This window comes from Salmo salar, chromosome ssa10 (assembly GCF_905237065.1).
Source record: "Salmo salar chromosome ssa10, Ssal_v3.1, whole genome shotgun sequence".
NCBI classification, from domain to species: Eukaryota; Metazoa; Chordata; class Actinopteri; order Salmoniformes; family Salmonidae; genus Salmo; species Salmo salar.
In genome coordinates this window covers 30,650,608-30,675,644 of record NC_059451.1, presented here as the reverse complement: position 1 = coordinate 30,675,644, position 25,037 = coordinate 30,650,608, and the positions used below count along the sequence as shown (strand labels likewise).

The following is a 25,037-nucleotide window of genomic DNA, read 5'->3' as shown; positions in this document are numbered from 1 at the left end:
CTGTTTTTCTACCTACTCAAGAGTCAGATGAACTTATAAATACCATGTTTACATCTCTGCATGTAGTGTGAAGGAAGTTCGAGGTAGTTTCGCAAGCAAATGCCAACCAGCATTAGAGCAAAGACTGGAAGTCTATAGATACAGTAACATACGCTTGTAACAAACATTTTAATGTAGGCCAATTGATAAAAGCTGGTGGGTAATGTGTCTCGGTAATTAATTCAACAAACTGCCCCAATTAAGGTGTTTCAATAATTGTATTAATCAAACAATTTAATAGATTATAAAATAATCATATAAAATCATTTCCATTCATTGACAAATACTTATTTTCAACTTCTGCCAGGCCTACTTTACTTGCAGGGGCCAAGGCAAGCTTTATTGCAGGGCATATCCCTGTTCATGGAGAGCTACCGTCCTGTAGGTTCACTCCAACCTTTAATGCCTTGTAGTCAGATTTAATTAGCTGATTGATAAACTGAACCATGCTGCTTTCATAACCAAGTGGGAAGGCGGTAATTACCCGTTGTGAAGTCGTAAATATGAGTTTGGTACGTTCACATTTTGAACTGGGAAATACAAACATGGACATCATTGGAAGGCTTGTGATTGTTTTGCTCAGTTTCTGCCCAGAAAATTATATCCAGAGCTGCTTTCACTTTCTAAATCAAAAGAAATAACAGAATGAATTTTGTATCAACAATTTGTATTTAGTTCTTACCATGAACAACAAACTGCTGAAGATGCCGCCAGGCTTGTAGTCTTTTTGTTGACAGTGATGTCAGAGGTGCAAGTGGGAAATTCAGAGCACGGTGATGAGACAAGTTTCCCACTACTAATTACCAGTTGGAGGGCCATTCAACTGGATTCGTCCCAGTTGTATGTGGTAAATATTACCACCTTCCCACTTGGTCGTGAACGCAGCATCAGCTTAGTTACAACTGGGGTTGGAGCGAAAACATACAAGGGCAGCTCTCCAGAAACAGGGTTTGATAGCCTTGCTTTATTGCAGTCTCTTGTACATTTTCTCTAATAAGACAGCACAATGGTATTAGTCTACAGTAGTTGTCTTTCACACACTTAGCCTACCCCCTGGTCTTATGGGCCCATTGCAACCAACAGGCAGAATTTAACACGCAGTTGTATGTTAGCACTTGATGCTACTAACGGGAAATGACATGCACCTAAGTGTTAAGACAAACATGCTTTCAACCAAAAACCCACAAGAATAAACCCACAGATCAGTTGATCTCATGTTGTTACTGTGTCAAACAAGTGTGATAGCCAAGATGCAAAATGTTTGGTATCTACACCCACCCCCAATGAAATATCGAACTATAAGGAACATTCCAAATCGGAAGGCTGGTAAATAATTTTAAATGCATATTGTAAGAATATTAGGGCTGACAAACTATAAAAACATGTAATTGAGTTAATCGCAGGATTTCCTGTGATTAATCACGATTAATGGAAAATTCAGAATTTGCTCAAATTAAGCTGTCATTTAAGATGTTTTATACAAAAAAGCATTACAAGAATATTGATGTCTTGATTTTGTCCAAAGTAACGGTTAGCAAAATTGGGTAGATTGATAAAGCACACTTTCTTTAACCTCAATTTCAACTTGTTTTGACATCGCATTGTTGTTTTTAGCTGTATAGATTGTTTTCAGTGTATTTTGTACGCTTTTTGACAATTCGATTAACCACGATAAAAATAAATGTGAGCACTAAAATTACAAAAACTTAATTTGAGTTAACTCAATAACTCTTACAGCCCTAAAGAATACAGTATTATATATATTCATATAAAACATATCAATATAACTAGAATATAATTTGTGTCATCTGAAAAACCTTGATTAGACTATAATTTAATACAGATTATATTAACTCAATCATGATTGGCTTGATTTACTTACACATTTCAGATGTGGGACAGTTCAGGGATATTTTAGCCATACTTAATTACACAAGTTATAATTAATGAATTACATAATTTGTAAATTAATAAGTAATGAGTGCACCAACGTGAGTTTTCCCTTCATATAACCTACATTGCCACAGTATAATTGCTATCTTAAACAAGAAAATACTATTGTAGTTGTACTGAATGATTATCAAATAGTTAAATCACCCCTTAGTCTGCTCAATTACCAGGTTTTATTTCTACCAAAGATAATACCCTGTAGAGTGTGAACATGTTGGGAAAAAACAGGACTAACTTAACACCAACCTCACAATTTTGGAAGCAATTGAGATCAGCTGTACGGGTGACGTTAACGTGTTGATGGTTTAACAAGAGATCACCTGGAGATAAAATGGTGGCCAACAGTGGTTGCAATAGGCCCATAGTGTTCATTTCCACCCCCACATGGTCTCAGATGGACTGTACATCTTATAGAGGAGGCCTGTGGGATGTGAGAGGAGTGATGAGAGACTGTGTCTAGTATAGAGGGTTAGTAGGAGAACAGCGCCAGACAGGGTCAATGTCAGTCTCAGACTACAGGAGGCTCTGGTTCTGCTCTCTGGTTGTGCAGCCATCCTGGTCCTGAATGGCTGGGCTACTCGCTCCCACTGGGTGAGGATAGCCTGTCGGGCCCCGTCCCACTGCCCTGGCCCTCTCAGACGGTACTGGTACGGAGTGCAGGGCCCCAGCAGCACACGAAGCCCCACACCAGGCTCCCTCAGCAGCAGCCCTAGGAGGTTGGGTCGAACCCCTAACTCCTCTGCCATGGAGTCCAGGTAGGGGATATGGTCCACCTGGAGAGGGTGACGCTCCAAACAGGCAAACCTGGAGGGAGAGGGAGACGCACACAGGTGAATAGTTTGTTACCTATTAGCAAAATAATGATGTGAGTGTAATAACGCATGGTTGTTGTCCCACCTGTTTTGCAAGGTGCTGGTGTCTCTCTTTATGTCCTGCAGCATGGCTTCTTCGGAGGGCAGAGTTAGTAACCCTGGAGCAAGAAATTATGTAATCACACATTAATAATGACAACAACCTCAAAGCTTCAATCACTCGCATTCAAATACACTAGTCTACCCAACAACTTCAGACACAGAGCTGGACAATTCAGGAAAAGGGGAGTTAATGAGTTAGTGAGGGAGTTAGTTTGTTTTTACCTTTAAAGACCCGGGTGGCCCAGCGGGCCTGCATCTCAGCCAGCGGGTTGATGGCTCCCAGGTTACAGATGAAGCCCACAACAGCCAGACTGGGCCGGGCCAGCCCAGGGGGGAACACATTACGGTACAGAGACAGGCGGTGACTGCTACTAGCCAGCAGACCCGAAGGCAGGAAGGGAAAGTCATAGTTGTAGCCGGTGGCAAACACCACAACATCCACCTAGGAAGGAGAGGTAGGGTAGGGGGGAGGTAAGAAGGGAGGAGAGTGTGTGTGTGTGTGTGTGTGTGTACCTTGTCCACAACGCTGCCGTCCTCAAACGCCACACTGGAGCCTCTGATCTCCCTGATGTTAGGTTTGATCAGAACACGACCAGAGATGATTCGACCAGGCAGGTCATCATTCACCACCGGGATCTGGGCAAAGAACCTGAAATAGATGGATCGGTCAGCCAGCCAGCCAGCAAGTCAGCAAGTCAGATAGATATGTATAGAGCGTACCCGTGTTTTGGCTGTAGGCCGTACAGTCTGTGGTCGAAGCTCTGGTTCAGATTATTCTCCATCATCCTGGTAATCCAGGAGGGGAAGAGCTTCTGCAGCAGCTTGTCCAATCGTGAAGTGCCCACCAGGTCACCTGGCAGGCCCCCTGCCCCCACCCTGCTGACCACCCATGCCCCCTTCCGTGTGCTGAGGTACACCTGTAGACCAGGAGAGGAAGGGTTAATGATCTTTGTCTGAGATGGCCTAGTTTCATTATACACCGACGATATCTTACTTTATCTAAACAATGTATCTCAATACCTCCCAAACGCTTTGAAGATCATAGACAAATTCAGCACCATCTCAAGTTATAAAATAAATCTAACCAAATCTGCCCTACTGCCTCTCAAGACCCTGATGGAGGACTCCATCTCAACTTATGGTATCCCAATAGTTTTCCATTTTAATATTTGGGAATAAATATATTTCCTTCCATAGATAAAACCATTTCTAGAAACTTTAACAGAACACTCAAGTCAATACGACCTCAGTAGATAGACTAACATCCCAGTTGCGTTAATTGCCACTGATGAATTTCTGTACAGTGCCTTCATAAAGTATTCACACCCCTTGACTTTTTCCACATTTTGTTGTGTTACAGCCTGAATTTAAAATGTATTAAATTGAGGGGTTGTCACTGGCCTACACACAATACCCCATAATGTCAAAGTGGATATTCTAATTAAATAAAAATGAAAAGGTGAAATGTCTTGAGTCAATAAGTATTCAATTAGTAAATTAGTAAAAAGTTGCTTAACAAGTCACATAAGTTGCATGGACTCACTGTGTGTGCAATAAGTGTTTAACATGATTTTTGAATGACTAACTCATCTTTGTACCCCACACATACAAATATTTGTAAGGTCCCTCCGTCGAGCAGTGAATTTCAACCACAAAGACCAGAGGTTTTCCAATGCCTCGCAATGTTCTTGACCCTAACCAGTCAGGCTTCAAGACGGTTCACTCAACCAAGACTGTTCTTCTCTGTGTCACAGAGGCTCTACGCACTGCCAAAGCTGACGCTCTTCTGTTCTCATCCTCCTAGATCTATCCGCTGCCTTTGACACCATGAACTATCAGATCCTCCTCTCCACCCTCAGGGCTGGGCGTCTCAGGCTGTGCACACTCTTGGATTGCATCCTACCTGGCAGGCTGCTCCTACCAGGTGACGTGGAGAGGATCTATGTCTGCACCACATACTCACTACTTGTGTCCTCCAGGGCTCGGTTCTAGGCCCTATCCTCTTCTCTCTACACACCAAGTCAATCGGCTCCGTCATGGTATCTCTCCTATCATTGCTATGCGGATGACACTCAACTACTTTTTCCTTCCCCCCTTCTGGCACCCAGGTGTTAACACGCATCTCTCCGTGCCTGGCAGATATCTCAACTTGGATGTCAGCCCACCACCTCAAGCTCAACAAGACTGAGCTGCTCTTCATCCCAGCAAAGGCTTTCCCACTCAAAGATCTCTCCATCATGGTTGAAAACTCCACAGTGTCGCCCTCCCATAGTGCAAAGAATCTTGGCGTGACCCTGTCGTTCTCTGCAAACATCAAAAGCAATGACTCGCTCCTGCAGGTTAATTCTCTACAACATCCGTAGAGTACAACCTTTCCTCACACAGGAAGCGGCACAGATCCTAATCCAGACACTTGTACTCTTCCGTCTGAAATACTGCAACTCGCTGTTGGCTGGGCTCTCCGCTTGTGCCATCAAACCCCTGTAACTTCTCCAGAACGCAGCAGCTCGTCTGGTTTTCAACCTTCCCAAGTTCTATCATGTCACCCCGCTCCTCTGCACATTCCACTGGCTTACAGTTGAAGCTCGCATCCACTACAAGACCATGGAGCTCACCTATGGAACAGCAAGAGGAACTAACTTGAGGCTATGCTCTAACCCTACACCCCAACCCGAGCACTCCGTTCTGCCACCTCAGGTCTCTTGGCCCTCCCATCCCTACGGGAGGGCAGTTCCCGCTCAGCCCAGTCCAAGCTCTGCTCTGTCCTGGCACCCCAATGGTGGAACCAGCCTCCCCCTGAAGCTAGAACAGCAGAGTCCCTGACCATCTTCTGAAAACATCTGAAACCTTACCTCTTCAAAAAGTATCTTAAATAATCCTCCTCCTCACCTCGACCCCTTCTAGCACTGACTCTACTGACAGCCACATTATTGAGGAAAAATGTACTTTCTATGCCTGTGATGTGGTTGTCCCACCTAGCTATCTTAAGATGAATGCACTAACTGTAAGTCGCTCTGGACAAGTGTCTGCTAAATGACTAAATTGTAAATGTAAAATGCAAAGAAACCGCACAGGGATTTCACCAGGAGGCCAATGGTGAATTTAAAACAGTTTGATTTTAAATGGCTGTGATAGGAGAAAACAACATTGTTACTCCACAATACTAACCTAATTGACAGAATTTAAAGGATGCCTGTACAAAATAAAAATTATTCCAAAACATGCATCCTTTTTGCAACAAGGCACTAAAGTAAAAGTAATAGTGCAAGAAATGTGGCAAAGCAATTCACTTTTGTCCTGAATACAAAGTGTTATGTTTGAGGCAAGTCTAATGCAACACATTACTAAGTACCATTCTCCATATTTTCAAGCATAGTGGTGGCTGCATCACGTTATGGGTATGCTTGTAATAGTTAAGGACTGGGGAGTTTTTCAGGATAAAGTAGAAATGGAATGGAGCTAAGCAGAGTCAAAATTCTAGAGGAAAACCTAGTTCGGTCTGCTTTCCACACAACCCTGGGAGATGAATTCACCTTTCAGCACAACAATAACCTAAACCACAAGGCCAAATATACACTGGAGTTGCTTACCAAGAAGACAGTGAAGGTTCCTAAATTGCCGAGTTACAGCTTTGACTTAAATCTACTTGAAAATCTATGTCAAGACCTGAAAATGGTTGTCTAGTAATGATGAACAATCAATTCGAAAGAGCTTGAATAATGTTTTAAATAGTAAATGGTGAAATGTCACACAATCCAGGTGTGGAAAGCTCTAAGAGACTTACCCAGAAAGACTCATAGCTGTATTCGCCTCCAAAGGTGCTTCTACAAAGTATTGACTCAGGGATGTGAATACTTATGTAAATTAGATTTTCCTGTATTTCATTTTCAATAAATGTGCAGAGAGAAATTGTAAACATGATTCCCTTTGTCATTATGGGGTATTGTGTGTAGATTGATGAGAAAAAAAACATTATTTAATCCATTTTGAATTTAAGCTGTAACACCCAAAAAATGTGGGATAAGTCAAGGAGCATGAAAACTTTCTGAAGGTACTGTTGTTCAAATGCTTCCCTTGTCTCCCCCTTCTGGCTATTGGGGAAAAAATCCATAGTGGGTTTCGAAATGTACATGGCAAGGTAAACGATCCCGGGTTAAAATTAACAAATTTACAAAGAGGGAAAGACGTAGGAGGACTATCCGTACTAAACTTTAAATTGTATTTCCAGGCGGGCTGGGTCCATCTACTCGTGCTGTTTACGCCAAATCCTGACTCTGCCGTCAGCGTGATGCAACAAGAACCGGGATTCGACGGACCAGGTGATGTTTTTCAACTCTTCAATTGTCCAGTGTTGGTGATCGTGTGCACACTGGAACTGCTGCTTCTTGTTTTTAGCTGATAGGAGTGGAACCCGGTGTTGTCGTCGGCTGCAATAATCCATCCATGACATGGATTGACGAGTTGTGCATCCTCGAGATGCCATTCTGCACACCACTGTTGTACTGTACCATGATATATGTCTGTTAGCTTAGGAAAGCTAATTCATTTCCAAATCGTGAAAAGACAGTAAAGACAGATTCAAGTTGGATATTCGATGGATATTCGCGCTTTCAAACCTTAATAGCTTTCAAACCACTTGAGCCACAGACTCCAAATAAGTGTCATTATGTTGCAAATAATTGCGCACAACATTGCACAGGTCTTATTTTCACGATTTGGACATTCATTCGCTTTCCTAAGCTAATAAACATGTGGAAATGTGAGCAGCATTTTCTATTCCTAGTTGAATTCGTTAGGTAGCGTAAACAACGTAAAACTTTTTTTAACATTCGAATTTCAATAGCTCATTGGTCATGTGACCTACTTGACTCAAACAAGGTCCAGAATGTCCACTGACTACCCTTCTATATTGCACACCCTTTAGTTTGTCCATTTTCATCTCAGATTTTACATACATTTTTCCAAATGTAAAATTTCAATAGCTCCTTGGTCATGTGACCTACTGACCTTTTTCCAAAATTAATTTAGGTACATTTTTGTGAAGAGGTATGAGGGTTGAGATATGGGTCATTTAATAGTAAAATCATTTAAGGGATCAATACATTTCTATATTGCTTCCCCAGTATCTGCATGAACCATCAGGCCAAGTATTTTTGGTTGACAGAAAGAGATGGAGGAATCGGAACACGCTGCATTCAAATGCAGGTCTTAGTTATTCCATTGTACTGGATCTAATACATATTAGCATTATACATACATTCATAAGTGTAATAATTTTTTTTGACATACTGTGAAATACTATTTTGGCTGCTGGCTCTGTCACTTTCAGACATGCGCAGAGCAGACTGAAAGGGGAAGGGTAGCTCTTGACTTGAACCACAGGGGTTCTCTGTAAAGAGAGAGTAATCCAAAAGGCACAGCTAAAAACATTGACCTGTATGTATTCTCTCCTGATTGGCTCTGTGGTGCACAGTCTGGCAGTCTGACTAAAGTGCCAGAGGTATGAGGAGAGACATCCTCCTTTGTATTTACGGGAACAAATATTTCCTAACACTTTGGATCCTATTCTTGGACAGTTAGAAGAGACAATGCATCAATGCAAAAAGAAACAACTTACTAATTACTGTCCATGAGTAACCTCAACCTTGTGGGTCTGTGGGTGTTTTGGCCAATAAAGTGCCAACTCAATTCTATCACTGACAAGTCTCTCATGCCCCTATGAACGGGGACACAGGGCAATAGTTTTTAATCTAAACCAGCCCTTTTTTACTGGAGTACATTAACCCCTAATTGGGGCTCTTTTCTTGACACATAGTAGCAGTTTACCAGATAAGAAGTCAAGAAGATCAAAAAGTAGATTGTTGTAAGGGTGTATTACATCCTGTGCTGGCCACATTATCATATCCATTCTGGATTCTGAGTGGTAAAATCATAGCTGAAAAATGCCTCTATGTATGTGTATACATTTTCCCCCAAGACAGAACTGCCAAAGGGGGTGTAGTTGCAATATACTGCAGAGCTAGCCTGCGGAGGTCTGTCATGCTACCCAGGTCTGTGCCCAAACAGTTCAAGCTTCTACTTTAAAAATCCACCTTTCCAGAAATAAGTCTCTCACTGTTGCCACTTGTTACAGACCCCCCTCAGCCCCCAGCTGTGCCCTGGACACCATATGTGAATTAATTGCCCCCCATTTATCTTCAGAGTTTGTACTGTTAGGTGACCTAAACTTGGATATGCTTAACACCCCGGCCGTCCTACAATCTAAGCTAGATGCCCTCAATCTCACCCAAAATATCACGGAACCTACCAGGTACAACCCCAAATCCGTAAACTCGGGCACCCTCATAGATATCATCCTGACCAACCTGCCCTCTAAATACACCTCTGCTGTCTTCAACCAGGATCTCAGCGATCACTGCCTCATTGCCTGCGTCCGTAATGGGTCCGCAGTCAAACGACCACCCCTCATCATAGTCAAACGCTCCCTAAAACACTTCAGTGAGCAGGCCTTTCTAATCGTTCTGGCCCGGGTATCCTGGAAAGATATTGACCTCATTCCGTCAGTAGAGGATGCCTGGTTATTCTTTAAAAGTGCCTTCCTCACCATCTTAAATAAGCATGCCCCGTTCAATTTTTTTAGATATAGCCCTTGGTTCACTCCAGACCTGACTGCCCTTGACCAGCACAAAAACATCCTGTGGCGTACTGCATTAGCATCGAATAGCCCCCGCGATATGCAACCTTTTAGGGAAGTTAGGAACTTATCGGCAGACTCAACAGCCTTGGTTTCTCAAATGACTGCCTCGCCTGGTTCACCAACTACTTCTCAGATAGTTCAGTGTGTCATATCGGAGGGGCTGTTGTCCGGACCTCTGGCAGTCTCTATGGGGGTGCCACAGGGTTCAATTCTCGGGTTGACTCTTCTCTGTATACATCAATGATGTCGCTCTTGCGGCTGGTGATTCTCTGATCCACTTCTACGCAGACAACACCATTCTGTATACTTCTGGCCCTTCTTTGGACACTGTGTTAACTAACCATACAACTCTCCTTCCGTGGCCTCCAACTGCTCTTAAATGCAAGTAAAACTAAATGCATGCTCTTCAACTGATCGCTGCCCGCACCCGCCCGCTCGACTAGCATCACTACTCTGGACGGTTTGGACTTAGAATATGTGGACAATTACAAATACCTAGGTGTCTGGTTAGACTGTAAACTCTCCTTCCAGACTCACATTAAGCATCTCCAATCCAAAATTAAATCTAGAATCGGCATCCTGTTTCACAACAAAGCATCCTTCACTCATGCTGCCAAACATACCCTCGTAAAACTGACTATCCTACCGATCCTTGACTTCGGCGATGTCATTTACAAAATAGCCTCCAACACTCTACTCAACAAATTGGATGCAGTCTATCACAGTGCCATCCGTTTCGTCACCAAAGCCCCATATACTACCCACCACTGCGACCTGTATGCTCTCGTTGGCTGGCCCTCGCTTTATATTCGTCGCCAAACCCACTGGCTCAACAATGTTACTTACAGATGATTACTGCTGGGAGACAACACAGCTGCAATAAAGATGTTGACTCTCAGATGGCAATCACCTCACTCTTTCCCAGTTTGCCAGTGGATACAGTTACCATTAGAATTATCGACAGCGAGAATGAATGGTGCTAGAGATTGCTTAGTTTCTTCCTGTTCATGATAGCTAGGAGTTTTGCATACTTCCCTACATAATATCTGAGAGAAATAATTCCAGAAGAATCAGATGATTTCCCACTCACCTGCTCCGCTACTCTGCTGGCATCCACAGCGATGTCACCTCCAGAATTCCCGATCCCGACCACCACCACCCTCTTCCCCTGCAGCCCCTCAGCACTGCGATATTCCCAACTATGCAAGTACCTGCCCTCAAACTCCTCTATACCTGGGTGGATAAGATAAACAAATTATACTCTATCATGGTAATTGATTAATGATGACAATCGAGCATGTTATTCAAATTATACGTTGTGAGGGCTATGACTGGGATATACACATGATAATGTATGTATGTAGGAAGGATGTGATTAGGATTTGAGTCTATATATCTCCAGTGATAGTATATAAAGCATATAAATGGACAATACACAAAATCACCAGGGACTATGATAGCGACAGAGAGTTGACAGTTACCTGGGAAGTCATTGAGAGGCAGGTGTGGTTGTGTAAAGTGACCGGTGCAGACCATCACAGCATCAAAGACCTGAGTCTCCCTCTGACCTTCTGTCCTCTCTGTCTCCACCTCCCACTGGCCTGACACTAGGAAGTCTGGCCTCTGTCTCACACTCACCACAGTGGTCTGACACACACAGGTAGACACGCATGCACACACCGCAAAATGAATCATTATTTACCATTGAAAGGGATCATAACATAAGATGTGACTGAATAAACATCAACTTCCTTCCTTCATGCCCTCTGACCTGGAAGACGATGTGCTTGAAGAGGTCAAAGGTCTCAGCGTAAAGTCGTAGGTAGAGCAGCAGCTGGGAGTGGTGCATGTTGTTGGGCAGGTGAGCTGGAGGAGGGAAGTCGCTGTATGACATCATTTCCTTGGAGCTGTTGATGATGACAGACTGGTAGATGTTGGCCCTGCCTGGGTCTGGATGCTCCTAAAGGACAAGGACACCGACTAAGGATATGCTCCAATAGACACACTACTATTGAACTTATAACACCTGGCAAGTTTATTTGGTAAATATTTTCTTAACTCTTTTTGAACTGCACTGTTGGTTAAGGGCTTGTAAGTTAGCATTTCACGGTAAGGTCAACACTTGTTGTATTCTGCGCATGTGACAAAGTTTGATTTGAAGGGCGAATCCAAATTGTTATGACTGTTATCCTCCTTACGGCCCATTAACAAACAAAGAAAACTTTGTTAACTTCATCGGGTAGGGGGCAGTATTTTGACATCCGGATGAAAAGCGTGCCCGTAGTAAACTGCCTGCTCCTCAGGCCCAGAAGGTAGGATATGCATATTATTAGTAGATTTGGATAGGAAACACTGAAGTTTCTAAAACTGTTTGAATGATGTCTGTGAGTATAACAGAACTCATATGGCAGGCAAAAACCTGAGAAAAGAATCCAACCAGGAAGTGGGAAATCTGAGGTTTGTAGTTCAAGTGATTGCCTATCCAGTATACATTTACATTTTATTCATTTAGCAGACACTCTTATCCAGAGCGACTTACAGTAGTGAATGCATACATTTCATACATTTTTTCCCCCCGTACTGGTCCCCCATGGGAATCGAACCCACAACCCTGGCGTTGCAAACTCTACCAACTGAGCCACACGGGACTATACGAAATCGAAAATACTGCCCCCTATACCTTGACAGGTTAATATGTTAATTCTATGTGTAACAGTATAGCTTCCGTTCCTCTCCTCGCCCCAACCTGGGCTCAAACCAGGGACCCTCTGCGCACATCAACAACTGACACCCCACGAAGCATCGTTACCTATCGTGCCACAAAAGCCGCGGCCCTTGCAGCGCAAGGGGAACAACTACTTAAGGTCGCAGAGCGAGTGACGTAACCCGATTGAAACGCTACTAGCGCGCACCACCGCTAACTAGCTAGCCATTTCACATCGGTTACATATGTCGAGGAAAATTATTTTTAAAATATAAACGTTTTCACATAGTATAAGCACTCGGAAGCTGACATTATTCATCCTTCTCATAGAGAAGGTCTGGCGGTGTTAGCTAGCTAGCTTCGTGACAACATTACAAAATGTGCAATATTTTATCTATACAGAAAACATTTTGAACACGGTTTCAGTCTTCTTCATTGATATTCTGTGTCTAACAACATTGCCATTTCAAGCATTGATCTTTGATTAGGATACAGCCTCTAAGTATAACGACCATTTGATACAGTCTAATATGCTAACTAGCCATCACCGTCAATCATTCTCTATGAGAATGCTAATGCTAACGTCAGCTTCCGTGTGCTTATACTACGTTAAAACAAACTTGCACATTTTTTCCAATCATTATCCTTCAAAGAATAAACACATCTTTCAAATTCTGTGCAAGTTTTGACCAATTTAATTCATATTTAATGAAGCTTTGCTTGTTTGTGAATGAGCCGGAAGTAGAAAAACAATCACGTTCGATCAGGAACGTGTCATCACTAGTTACCACAACGACAAAGTCATAAACCCTGCCTATTTCTACAATTTCTCTTCTTAAAATTGTATTTTAAACCTAACCGCCGTAACACTAACCACACTGCTAACCTTTAGCCTAACCGTAACCTTAAATTATGACCAGAAAGCACATTTTTGTTTTCATTGTTTTCTTTGTGGCTGTAATAACTAGTGGAAACCCAGGAACTGGGTCAAGTGAGCGGGGCATCATAAGGTGAATATACCACTTATAATGTGTCCAATGCAGTAGATATTGGAACAAAGCCAGAGTCATCTATGAAGCATAAACTTTAGATATTGAAACAGAGCCAGTGTCATTTATATTGGAATCTCCAGCAGTAGTGGGTAATCCCAAAACTCCATATAGGTACACACTCAACACACACGTACGTATGCACACACGCAGAGTAGATTAGTGTTGATCAGGCATCAGGTTCCTCACCCAGTCCACTCACCTTAAACCTCCACAGCCCTCCGATGTCTTCACTGCTCTCAAAGCAGGTGGGCTCCAGACCCTCTTCCAGACAGCTCTTGATGCTGGTCAGACCTGAGGGACCTGCCCCGATCACTGCTACTGTACGCACCATGATGGAACTACACACACAGAAAGAGAGAGCTATTTGTACCATTGGAATAACTACAACCAATTTACAATATCACACTCACTTGGAGAGAGACTGACAGTGGTGTAAATCACGTCATAATTTCCTCAAAGTTTGTACCGACATATGTAGCTTATTGAATAGCCTATATAGAATATGGATAAAATGCATCCTCCAATTGCAACGTCTATGCCCACACAGTCTCAATACATTTGTATATGGTTAATACCCTCAAACACCAAGTTAAGCATACTTCATTATCATGAATGATAACTCTTCATGTTTTACTGGTGAAACGTCCAAACTACATCTGCATGCCATTCATTTGATCTCAATCAGTTTCATGGATGGGAATATGCATTTAGCTATTCTTGAATTACTCTTTCGTGAGCGATTTAGAGCAGATGGCATTAAACTATTATGCTTTCATTGAAACAAAAACAAGAAAGACTATGTGACCGACCGGCTCCAAACCAGTCTTATGTAGAAACATTTGGACTTGTTTTTTTACATTGGATAAAAGTAGAGACTCAGTGCTACAAAATGCTATATCATACAATTGAGGAACAATGGGAAAGTAATTTTGGTTTGAAAGTAGATTTTTTTTTTTTAATGGCCAATGAATGTTTTGGTACTACTACTGGAGAGCCTTCTACACCCATTCAGCATCGTTCACACCCTCTTAAGCTTTATCACCGCACATCTCTCTAAGGGTTGAGCCGAGCATTCTGTACGAACAGAAGTCAAGCACCCAAGCTAACTTGCTAGCTACTTCCAGACACACATGACAGAACATTACTCGCCCTAGCAAAGCTGGTTAGGCTGTTATGTTATCTAGAGCGTTGGTGACCGCAACTGTGCTGTCAGATTGTCAGTTCGTAAATTCAAAACATGTCGCTTTCGGAAAGTTCAACGCACACTCCGGACACTCCGGCCGATGAGTAGGGTTGATCTAAACGTTCTGGCCTCACAACGGCAGTCAGTCAAACACCCAAGCTTACTGGCCAACATTGGCTAGCTTGCTAACTACTTCGACACATAATGAGAGAACACCCCACTCTGACCATTACTTGCCCTAGCAGAGTTGGCTAGGTTGTTTTGATGTTATCCAGAGCGTCGGTGACTAACTTTCCTGCAAATATCCCAAGCAGGGCTACAGCAACTTCCAGAGAGGGTCAGGGTCCTTGGGCTTTTCAGTGGCCACTCTGGTTTTGGGGTCTTAGGCAGAATGGTGTCGCTTTAACCAAGTGGTCACATATCGTTCTGGGTTCCACTGCACGAGAGGGGGACCGTGGAGTTTTATGAACATCAATGGAGACGCAGTGAATTAGGATCATAGATACCGTTGGTGTGAGAAAGTTCATCTGTTTAAACCCCGTCACACTCCGCCGAGCTGCAGATTTTTCCCCCACGTTCTTATTGGCCAAAATGGTCAAGCCTGACGGGCCTCCGCAGTGCACACACGTAGCCTACAGTTCTTCATAAGTCTCGCCACTGTCAGAGAAAAGACTGCCACTTACCTACCTTTAGGCTGCTATACATATTTATTTGGTTTGCCATTGGTCATGGGCTTTTATTGGCAATGAAATATAAATTATTTAGAATTGATCAAAATTCATTTTCCAAAAATAGTTTTACCAGTTCCGAAAAAAAGTGAGGGAGCACCACTAACCCACGCTCCGGCAGCACTACACCCCTGGACACTAGGAACCCTTCCCTGCACATGCAGGAGAGGGTCATTGCCAGACCAGATCAGTGCCTCTGATTGGTTAGTGGGAATGGCACTGTTTCTGGAGGATGGTCACGAAAAATGTCCAGCTAAGAGACAAAGTTTATGACCCCTTGACTATAGGCCCTGGTGGGGTGGAATGTGGACTGAGGTGTGAGATGGACAGCACCACAGGAAGGGGAATTCAAGGCTTTCTTTCTAATTTGTTTCATTTGAACCGTGTTGGTGTTATTTTAACCATGTTTTGCATTTCTCTGAAGGCACTATTTCTTTAGAACTCACTGATTGGATTTTCAATCCATGCACCCTTGTCCATCAATGATTGGCTTAGCAACTCACAGCTATTTACAGCGCATTCGGAAAGTATTCAGACCCCTTCTCTTTTTTCTACATTTTGTTACATTAGCCTTATTCTAAAATGGATTGAATTGTTTTTTCCTCATCAATCTGCACATAATACCCCATAATGACAAAGCAAAAACATGTTTTTATACATTTTTGCACATTTGCTGAAATATCACATTTATATAAGTATTCAGACCCTTTGCTATGAGACTCGAAATTGAGCTCAGGTGCATCCTGTTTCCACAGTGGCCTTCATCATTCTTAATTGGAAGAATTTGGAACCACCAAGACTCTTCCTAGAGCTGTACGCCCGGCCAAACGGGGGAGAAGGGCCTCGATCAGGGAGGTGACTAAGAACACGATGGTCAATCTGAAAGAGCTCCAGAGTTCTGCTGTGGAGATGGGAGAAGCTTTCAGAAGGACAACCATCTATGCAGCACTCCACCAATCAGGCCTTTATGATAGTGGCCAGACGGAAGTCACTCCTCAGTAAAAGGCACATGACAGCCTGCTTGGAGTTTTCCAAAGGCCCCTAAAGGAATCTCACACCATGAGAAACAATATTCTCTGGTCTGATGAAACCATGATTGAACTCTTTAGCCTGAATGCCAAGCGTCACATCTGGAGGATGGCACCATCCCTACGGTGAAGCATGGTGGTGGCAGCATCATGCTGTCGGGATGTTTTTCAGCAGCAGGGATGGGAGACTAGTCAGGATCGAGGCAAAGATGAACGGAACAAAGTACAGAGAGATCCTTGATGAAAACCTGCTCCAGAGCGCTCAGGACCTCAGACCGGGGAAGGTTCTTCTTCCAACAGGACAACGACATTAAGCACACAGCCAAGACAACGCAGGAGTGGCTTTGGGACAAGTCTCTGAGTGGCCCAGCCAGAGCCCGGACTTGAACCCGATCCAATGCTCCCCATCCAACCTGACTGAGCTTGAGAGGATCTGCAGAGAAGAAACGTGAGAAACTCCCCAAATACAGGGGTGCCAAGCTTGTAGCGTCATACCCAAGAAGACTCGGCTGTAATCGCTGTCAAAGGTGCTTCAACAAAGTACTGAGTAAAAGGTCTGAATACTTATGTAAATGTAATATATAAATTTGCAAACATTTTTAAAAACCTGTTTTTGCGTTGTCATTATTGGGTATTGTGTGTAGATTGATGAGGGGAAAAAAACCCCAATTCAATCCATTTTTGAATAAGGCTGTAAAATAACAAAAATGTGGAAAAAGTCAAGGCGTCTGAATACTTTCCTGAATGCACTGTAAGTGGGTTTGAGTCAGTCTATACTGTAACTTCACATTAATCTATACATTTCCCCCCTTTAACAATGAATGTACACCTCAAACTAAATGTTATCTACAGAGAGAAGCAGCAGTTATGTGGATGTGAACTTTGGTCTAGTTAAACGTTTTTACAGCCTGAGTGAGGATACCCAACAATTGGAACGTTTAACCCCCACACAACCTGCATTTGAAATGACTGCCAAGGTAGGGAAGATTTATAAATGAGACTACTTAAACCATCTAAACTGGAACAACCATCTCAGTAACAGGGTGCAATAAATCCAACTACTAACAGATAGGATTATTTTAGAAACATGCATGTTATTGTTTGTTTGAGAAGCATAAGACGAATCCATCAATGTAGCTGTCAAGCACAGATATTGAAACAAACGATTCGAAATCAACCTGCAATAGATCATGCTCAGAAATATGATAATGATGGGTGTGTTTGACTGTTTCTAAGTGTGTTACTCTACACAGAGTAAAAATGACCCAATCACACTAAACTCTGGGTAATAACCCCCAGTGTTGGTGTTAATTTACACCACTTAGTTAATTTAACTCCTGAAATCAACTCTAGAAATGTTACACTGAAAAATCATCACTAGGTAACACTTGCCAATTTGCTGTGTACAAATACTGTATTATTCTCATAGGTACAGTTTAAAACATTTTCACATCTCTTTAAAAACATAAACTCAGCAAAAAAAGAAACGTCCTTTTGCAGGACCCTGTCTTCCAAAGATAATTCGTAAAAAATCAAAATAACTTCACAGATCTTCATTGCAAAGGATTTAAACACCGTTTCCCATGCTTGTTCAATGAACCATAATTAATGAACATGCACCTGTGGAACGCTCGTTAAGACACTAACAGCTTACAGACAGTAGGCAATTAAGGTCACAGTTATGAAAACTTGGGGCACTAAAGAGGCCTTTCTACTGACTCTGAAAAACACCAAAAGAAAGATGCCCAGGGTCCCTGCTCATCTGCGTGAACGTGCCTTACACGGAACCCCCTGCGCACGTGCGCCATCATGCATAAATGTATTTCGTCACCCCCACACCAAACGCGATCACGACACGCAGGTTAAAATATCAAAACAAACTCTGAACCAATTATATTAATTTGGGGACAGGTCGAAAAGCATTAAACATTTATGGCAATTTAGCTAGCTAGCTTGCACTTGCTAGCTAATTTGTCCTATTTAGCTAGCTTGCTGTTGCTAGCTAATTTGTCCTGGGATATAAACATTGAGTTGTTATTTTACCTGAAATACACAAGGTCCTCTACTCCACCAATTAACCTGTTGGGGATAGGGGGCAGTATTTGTACGGCCAGATAAAAAACGTACCCGATTTAATCTGGTTACTACTCCTGCCCAGTAACTAGAATATGCATTGTTTGATTTGGATAGAAAACACCCTAAAGTTTCTAAAACTGTTTGAATGGTGTCTGTGAGTATAACGGAACTCATTTGGCAGGCCAAAACCTGAGAAGATTCCAAACAGGAAGCGCTCTCTCTGACTATTTCTTGGCCTTCTTGATCATCTCTATCCAAAACAGGGGATCTCTGACATAACGTGACATTTTCTAAACGCTCCCATAGGCTCTCAGAAGGCGCCAGAACGTTGAATGATTACTTTGCAGGCCATGGCTGAAAAACAGTAGCGCATTTGGATAGTGGTCGATCTGAGAACAATGAGACTGGGGCGCTCGTGCACGAGCCTCCACCATGTTGACATTTTCAGTCTTTGAACAAAAACAGGGTTTCCCGGTCGGAATATTATCGCTTTTTTACGAGAAAAATCGCATAAAAATTGATTTTAAACAGCGTTTGACATGCTTCGAAGTACAGTAATGGAATATTCTGAATTTTTTTGTCACGAAATGCGCCGGGCGCGTCACCCTTCGGATAGTGTCTTGAACGCACGAACAAAACGCCGCTATTTGGATACAACTATGGATTATTTGGAACCAAACCAACATTTGTTATTGAAGTAGAAGTCCTGGGAGTGCATTCTGACGAAGAACAGCAAAGGTAATCCAATTTTTCTTATAGTAAATCTGAGTTTGGTGAGGGCCAAACTTGGTGGGTGTCAAAATAGCTAGCCTGTGATGGCCAGGCTATCTACTCAGAATATTGCAAAATGTGCTTTCACCGAAAAGCTATTTTAAAATCGGACATAGCGATTGCATAAAGGAGTTCTGTATCTATAATTCTTAAAATAATTATGTTTTTTGTGAACGTTTATCGTGAGTAATTTAGTAAATTCACCGGAAGTGTTCGGTGGGAATGCTAGTCACATGCTAGTCACATGATAATGTAAAAAGCTGTTTTTTGATATAAATATGAACTTTATTGAACAAAACACGCATGTATTGTATAACATAATGTCCTAGGAGTGTCATCTGATGAAGATCAAAGGTTAGTGCTGCATTTAGCTGTGGTTTTGGTTTTTGTGACATTATATGCTAGCTTGAAAAATGGGTGTCTGATTATTTCTGGCTGGGTACTCTGCTGACAATCTAATGTTTTGCTTTCGTTGTAAAGCCTTTTTGAAATCGGACAGTGTGGTTAGATTAACGAGAGTCTTGTCTTTAAAATGGTGTCAAATAGTCATATGTTTGAGAAATTGAAGTAATAGCATTTCTAAGGTATTTGAATATCGCGCCACGGGATTCCACTGGCTGTTGAGTAGGTGGGACGCAAGCGTCCCACCTAGCCCATAGAGGGTAATCCACACATAACGGTCAATCGAATCATTTCTAGTCATCTCTCATCCTTCACGGCTTTTTCTTCTCTTGACTTTATATTGCGATTGGCAACTTTCATAAATTAGGTGCATTACCACCACTGACCTCGTTCGTCTTCAGTCACCCACGTGGGTATAACCAATGATGAGATGGCACGTGAGTACCTGCTTCTATAAACCAATGAGGAGATGGGAGAGGCAGGACTTGCAGTGCGAACTGCGTCAGAAATAGAACTGACTTCTATTTTGGCGCACACGAGCAGTGTGGGTGCAATAACTGAATAATATAGATTTTTTAAATTTATTTTTCAACGCTCACGCACGCGACGTGAGCGGTGTAGTCAGCCTGTTAGGTATGCTGCAAGGAGGCATGAGGACTGCAGATGTGGCCAGGGCAACAAATTGCAATGTCCGTACTGTGAGACGCCTAAGACAGCGCTACAGGGAGACAGAACGGACAGCTGATCGCTCTCGTAGTGGCAGACCACGTGTAACAACACCTGCACAGGATTGGTACAGCCGAACATCACACCTGCGGGACAGGTTCAGGATGGCAACAACAACCAGGAATGCACAATCCCTCCATCAGTGCGCAGACTGTCCACAATAGGCTGAGAGGCTGGACTGAGGGCTTGTAGGCCTGTTGTAAGGCAGGTCCTCACCAGACATCACTGGCAACAAACCCACCGTCACTGGACCAGACAGGACTGGCAAAAAGTGCACTTCACTGACGAGTTGCGGTTTTGTATCACCATGGGTGATGGTCGGATTCGCGTTTATCGTCGAAGGAATGAGCGTTACACTGAGGCCTGTACTCTGGAGCGGGATCGATTTGGAGGTGGAGGTCCGTCGTGGTCTGGGGCGGTGTGTCACAGCATCATCGGACTGAGCTTGTTGTCATTGCAGGCAAACTCAACGCTGTGTGTTACAGGGAAGACATCCTCCTCCCTCATGTGGTTACCTTCCTGCAGGCTCATCCTGACATGACCCTCCAGCATGACAATGCCACCAGCCATACTGCTCGTTCTGTACGTGATTTCCTGCAAGACAGGAATGTCAGTGTTCCGCCATGGCCAGCGAAGACCCCGGGATCTCAATCCCATTGAGCACGTCTGGGACCTGTTGGATCGGAGGGTGAGGGCTAGGGCCATTCCCCCCCAGAAATTTCCGGGAACTTGCAGGTGCCTAGGTGGAAGTGTGGGGTAACATCTCACAGCAAGAACTGGCAAGTCTGGTGCAGTCCATGAGGAGGAGATGCACTGCAGTACTTAATGCAGCTGGCGGCCACACCAGATACTGACTGTTACTTTTGATTTTCACCCCCTTTTGTTCAGGGACACATTATTCCATTTCTGTTAGTCACATGTCTGTGGAACTTGTTCAGTTTATATCTCAGTTGTTGAATCTTATGTTCATACAAATATTTACACATTTTAAGTTTGCTGAAAATAAACGCAGTTGACAGTGAGGGCGTTTCTTTTTTTGCCCAGTTTACAATTACTCAAACTCTTGATGTTAAAGTTTAAATGCTGAGGTAAACACTAATGCTCAGGCACTATTTAAAAGAAAGATTCAGAAGGGCCCTATAACCCTTAACCTACATACATACATGGATAGAAGTATACTGCCAAGATAGAGAGGGGAAATAAAGAGAGTGGGAGAGAGAAAGAAACCCACTGGGCACACGCTGGTTGAATCAATGTTTCCACGTCATTTCAATTAAATTACATTGAACCAAAGGAGTTGGTTTGGAGTAGACATTGAATTGACTTCTGTGCCCAGTGGGAAGAGAGGGACAGGGAGGGTCTAGGGTAACAAAAATGTCGGTGTGAGCCAAAGAGAACGGAACATGGCAGAGAGCCAAAACACATATTTTCTGGAAATCCTATAGAGCATGGGAATGATCACTGTAAAGCTGCTCAACTCTCAGTAACACAGCATGATAAGAGTTGTTCCACGAATAGAGTGCCTTTAATTTACACTCAATTTAACAGCCGGATCACGTACATCTACGCTTTAACTAAACCATGTTAAAAATTAGAATATTAGTGTTACCCATACATAGAAAGGCATTGTTTTTACAAGTTAAATGTTTTTGTTGCCCCTCCCTTTTGCACACATCAAGCATCCATTCCCCTTGTCACAAGGGAAGGTATGGCTAATTTAAGATGTTACTTTAATTGTCACCCATTATAGTCATTTTTAATTTAACCTCTAGAGATGGAAAAACATATTTGTTATGAAGTTGAACATGTGCTCTTTATGACAGAATGTAAAAAGTTTAAAATACTTTCAAATAAATAAATAATTATACTACCCATATATGAGTGAGTCAATCAGGCCACAGAAGGGTATAAACATAAAATAATACAGTATATTACAAATACCTGTGACTAATGCCACGTTCACGTGCTAGTCGGAACTAGGAAACTGACATTTCTGACTTGCTAACTTGCTGTAGAAAGATGATCCGAGTTTCCCACTTGGGAGGTATCAGAATCCTGAGTGGCTCAGTGGTCTAAGGCACTTCATCGCAGTGCTAGAGGCGTCACTACCGACCCTGATTCGGTCCCGGGCGGTATCATAACCGGCTGTGAATGGAAGTTCCATAGACAGCACATAATTGGCCCAGTGTCGTCCGTGTTAGGCCTTTATTGTAAATAAGAATTTGTTCTTAATAACTGACTTGCCTAGTTAAATAAAGGTTAAATGAAATAAAATGAGAGAAAAAAAAAAATCTACCAAAAGGAAGAGCTACGCAAATAACTTATGTTAATTTTAAGGGTCATAGCCAGACCAGATCAGTGCCTCTGATTGGTTAGCGCCACTGTTTCTGGGGGATGGTCACAAAAATAGTCCAACTAGGAGCAAAAGTTTATGCCCCCTTGACTATAGGCCCGGAATAGGGGGATGGGCAGTAGTGATATGGTGATGAGAGAATGTAAACCCTATTTTAACCCTGCATGAGTGGCTATGTTTAATGAAAAATAGTAATTTGCATATCTGAAGGCACTGTTTCTTTAGAACAAATAGGCTTTTCAATCCATACACCATTGTCAATCAATGATTCACTTTGAGACCTACATCTATTTAAGAGTGCTTGAGTCAATCAGAAGAACACAGAAAGATATAAATAGAAAAATATACAGGTAATCAAAAATACCTGACTTCAAACTGAACAATAAGAACCTCTATAAACAAAGTATCTGCCTCTTCAGTGAATAAGGAACACAGAGATCCATAAACATGTTTTTATCAGTCTTTGATGTAATCAGTGTCTCAGGAAGATTTGCAATATAAATACTGTGCTTTTGTTTTCCCAGAAAATGTAAAAGGGAGTTGCTCACCCACTGCTCTGGTTAGACTTTTTTTCATAAAAAGCATGAAACATGCAGCCTGTTCCCGTTTAATGGACGCTCGTGGGATCTGGTGGTTTCGCGAGGCTATGAGACGTCATTGATCAACACACACAGAAAAAACGTTTTCAAACAGTAAACATTGATGACGAGGAAGTTGTGCTTACCTCCCTATTCCAGTGGACACGGGTTGAAATGAGCCCAAGATACAAACCCCAGAGATCTTTCTCTCTTCCACCCCTCCCCCAAATCTTCCAGCCCCTTGTCACTGAAACCAACGCTGATTGGTTCATTTCACTAGCCGTGTGTCTGTGGAACAATTATGATTGGTCAACTGTGGCTGATTAGTCAAGAGTGACTCAAATCAAGAGATGAGACACAAACCCCAAACCTGATCAAACTGTTTTACATTTTCTTCATTGCTTTTTAAATGTCTAACAACTCTTTCTACACTACAGCAATGCCTTCTTCACTAAGACGTTGCTTTGGTTGGATGTTGAACAGGTACAGAACGAGGCTGGATATAGCCTACAAGAGTACAAACTAGAGGATAGAGGCTACATAAAAAAATAACTAATATTGCATTTTTGGACATTTGTAGTATTTACTAGTGTTTTTTGTATGGATAATACTGTAGTATTTACTATAGTATTCTACAGTATATTACAGTTTACAACATAATTCTATAGTAAGTACTTGTAATATTCTATAGTAAACTTTAGTATTTTTTCATGTGGGCAGTTATGAAGGATGGTTTAATTCAATTTAAGCAGGGAGTCCAATTGAGATCAAGGTCTCTTGTTCAAGATAAGATCAGCAGCAATTACACTAAAATGTTAGACACAGATACTACAATCAAGGGAGGAGAATAAGAATTTTTTTTATAAATACAAAACACAATTATAAACTAGAAAATGACATTTCCTGAAGTGTGTGTGCTTTTGCGTTGTAGTCTTGAAGTAGGCTGAAACAGATCAAGAGCAGCGGTGAATCCAAATGTTGCCTTTGAAGTCTATGGAGCTTTTATGCAAATGTGATGGTCATAGTTCAAAATGTATAGATAGTGAAGGGTTGGCTGAGGACACACTTGATTGATCTTTATAAGGCCTTATCAGGACATGTTCAGTATAACCTGTAATTTTCCATTCTGAATAAGCTGTATTTTTCCACTCAGATAATAAAATGACTTGTTAGCGAGCCTTTCTCTGCTGGACGCTAGCCAGGCAATGCACACTTGTTTTTAAAATGATAATTTTGTGTGGTTGCTTATGGAGCCTCTTCCAGGCACCAGCTCATTATATCCAATGTCATTCTGTGAATATTCCCTTTGAAACTTATCAGTCTTATATTACTCAAAAGTCTGTAATATTGCATGTATAAGTCATTCAAAATTACTATATAAACCCTGAGACTCAGAACAATCATTTGTCTTAGAGCCTTTAGGGACTTTGAGACATTTGGCTTAGCCATCTTAGCAAATTGCATCGGGCCTCTGTTGGGACATTAAATACATTTTCAGAAACGTGATGACTCATCTGAATTGTTGCCTTTTTCACAGGATTCTCCCCCCTAAGCCTTCAATAGTATCAAAAGCATTTTGACAAGCAATGTACAATGCATTTGAAAAGTATTCAGTCCCCTTGACTTTTTCCACATTTTGTTACGTTACAGCCTTATTCTAAAATGGATTTGGGAGAAGTCTCTGAATGTCCATGAGTGGTCCAGCCAGAGCCCGGACTTGAACATCTCTGGAGAGACCTGAAAATAGCTGTGCAGCGATGCTCCCCATCCAACCTGACAGAGTTTGAGAGGATCTACTGAGAAGAATGGGAGAAACTCCCAAGTACAGGTGTGCCA

At 42.3% G+C, this 25,037-nt stretch overlaps 1 protein-coding gene and 1 long non-coding RNA gene across 3 annotated transcripts; one reads left to right on the top strand and one right to left on the bottom strand.

Annotated features, from left to right (window-relative positions):
* Nucleotides 1-238: 238 nt before the first annotated feature.
* On the bottom strand, nucleotides 239-23,458 carry LOC106613965 (flavin-containing monooxygenase 5). Of its 2 annotated transcripts, none has more exons than XM_014216833.2 (10): nucleotides 23,348-23,458; nucleotides 13,556-13,694; nucleotides 11,372-11,560; nucleotides 11,082-11,247; nucleotides 10,691-10,833; nucleotides 3,624-3,820; nucleotides 3,417-3,552; nucleotides 3,126-3,345; nucleotides 2,887-2,959; nucleotides 239-2,793 (listed from the first exon to the last, which is right to left on the bottom strand). In XM_014216833.2, exons 2-10 carry the CDS (start codon nucleotides 13,685-13,687, stop codon nucleotides 2,358-2,360), a joined length of 1,692 nt encoding a protein of 563 aa, XP_014072308.1. In that variant the 5' UTR covers nucleotides 13,688-13,694; nucleotides 23,348-23,458; the 3' UTR covers nucleotides 239-2,357. The 2 variants fall into 2 exon arrangements, with proteins under 2 accessions (XP_014072308.1, XP_014072307.1); XM_014216832.2 differs by having other exon boundaries at nucleotides 23,172-23,383.
* Nucleotides 6,999-24,905, top strand: LOC123724397 (uncharacterized). Its single transcript, XR_006756930.1, has 3 exons — nucleotides 6,999-7,041; nucleotides 7,132-7,222; nucleotides 24,852-24,905. It is a non-coding gene; the product is annotated as an uncharacterized lncRNA (long non-coding RNA).
* Nucleotides 24,906-25,037: the final 132 nt, after the last annotated feature.

Excerpts from the sequence above, each read along its gene's own strand:
- LOC106613965 (XM_014216832.2), bottom strand. The coding sequence starts at position 23,215 with ATGTTTCATGCTTTTTATGAAAAAAAGTCTAACCAGAGCAGTGG. Across the intron at positions 3,821-10,690 it reads CCAGCAGAGTAGCGGAGCAG|GTGTACCTCAGCACACGGAA; the intron begins GTGAGTGGGAAA and ends CCTGGTCTACAG. Across the intron at positions 2,794-2,886 it reads ACCAGCACCTTGCAAAACAG|GTTTGCCTGTTTGGAGCGTC; the intron begins GTGGGACAACAA and ends CTCTCCCTCCAG.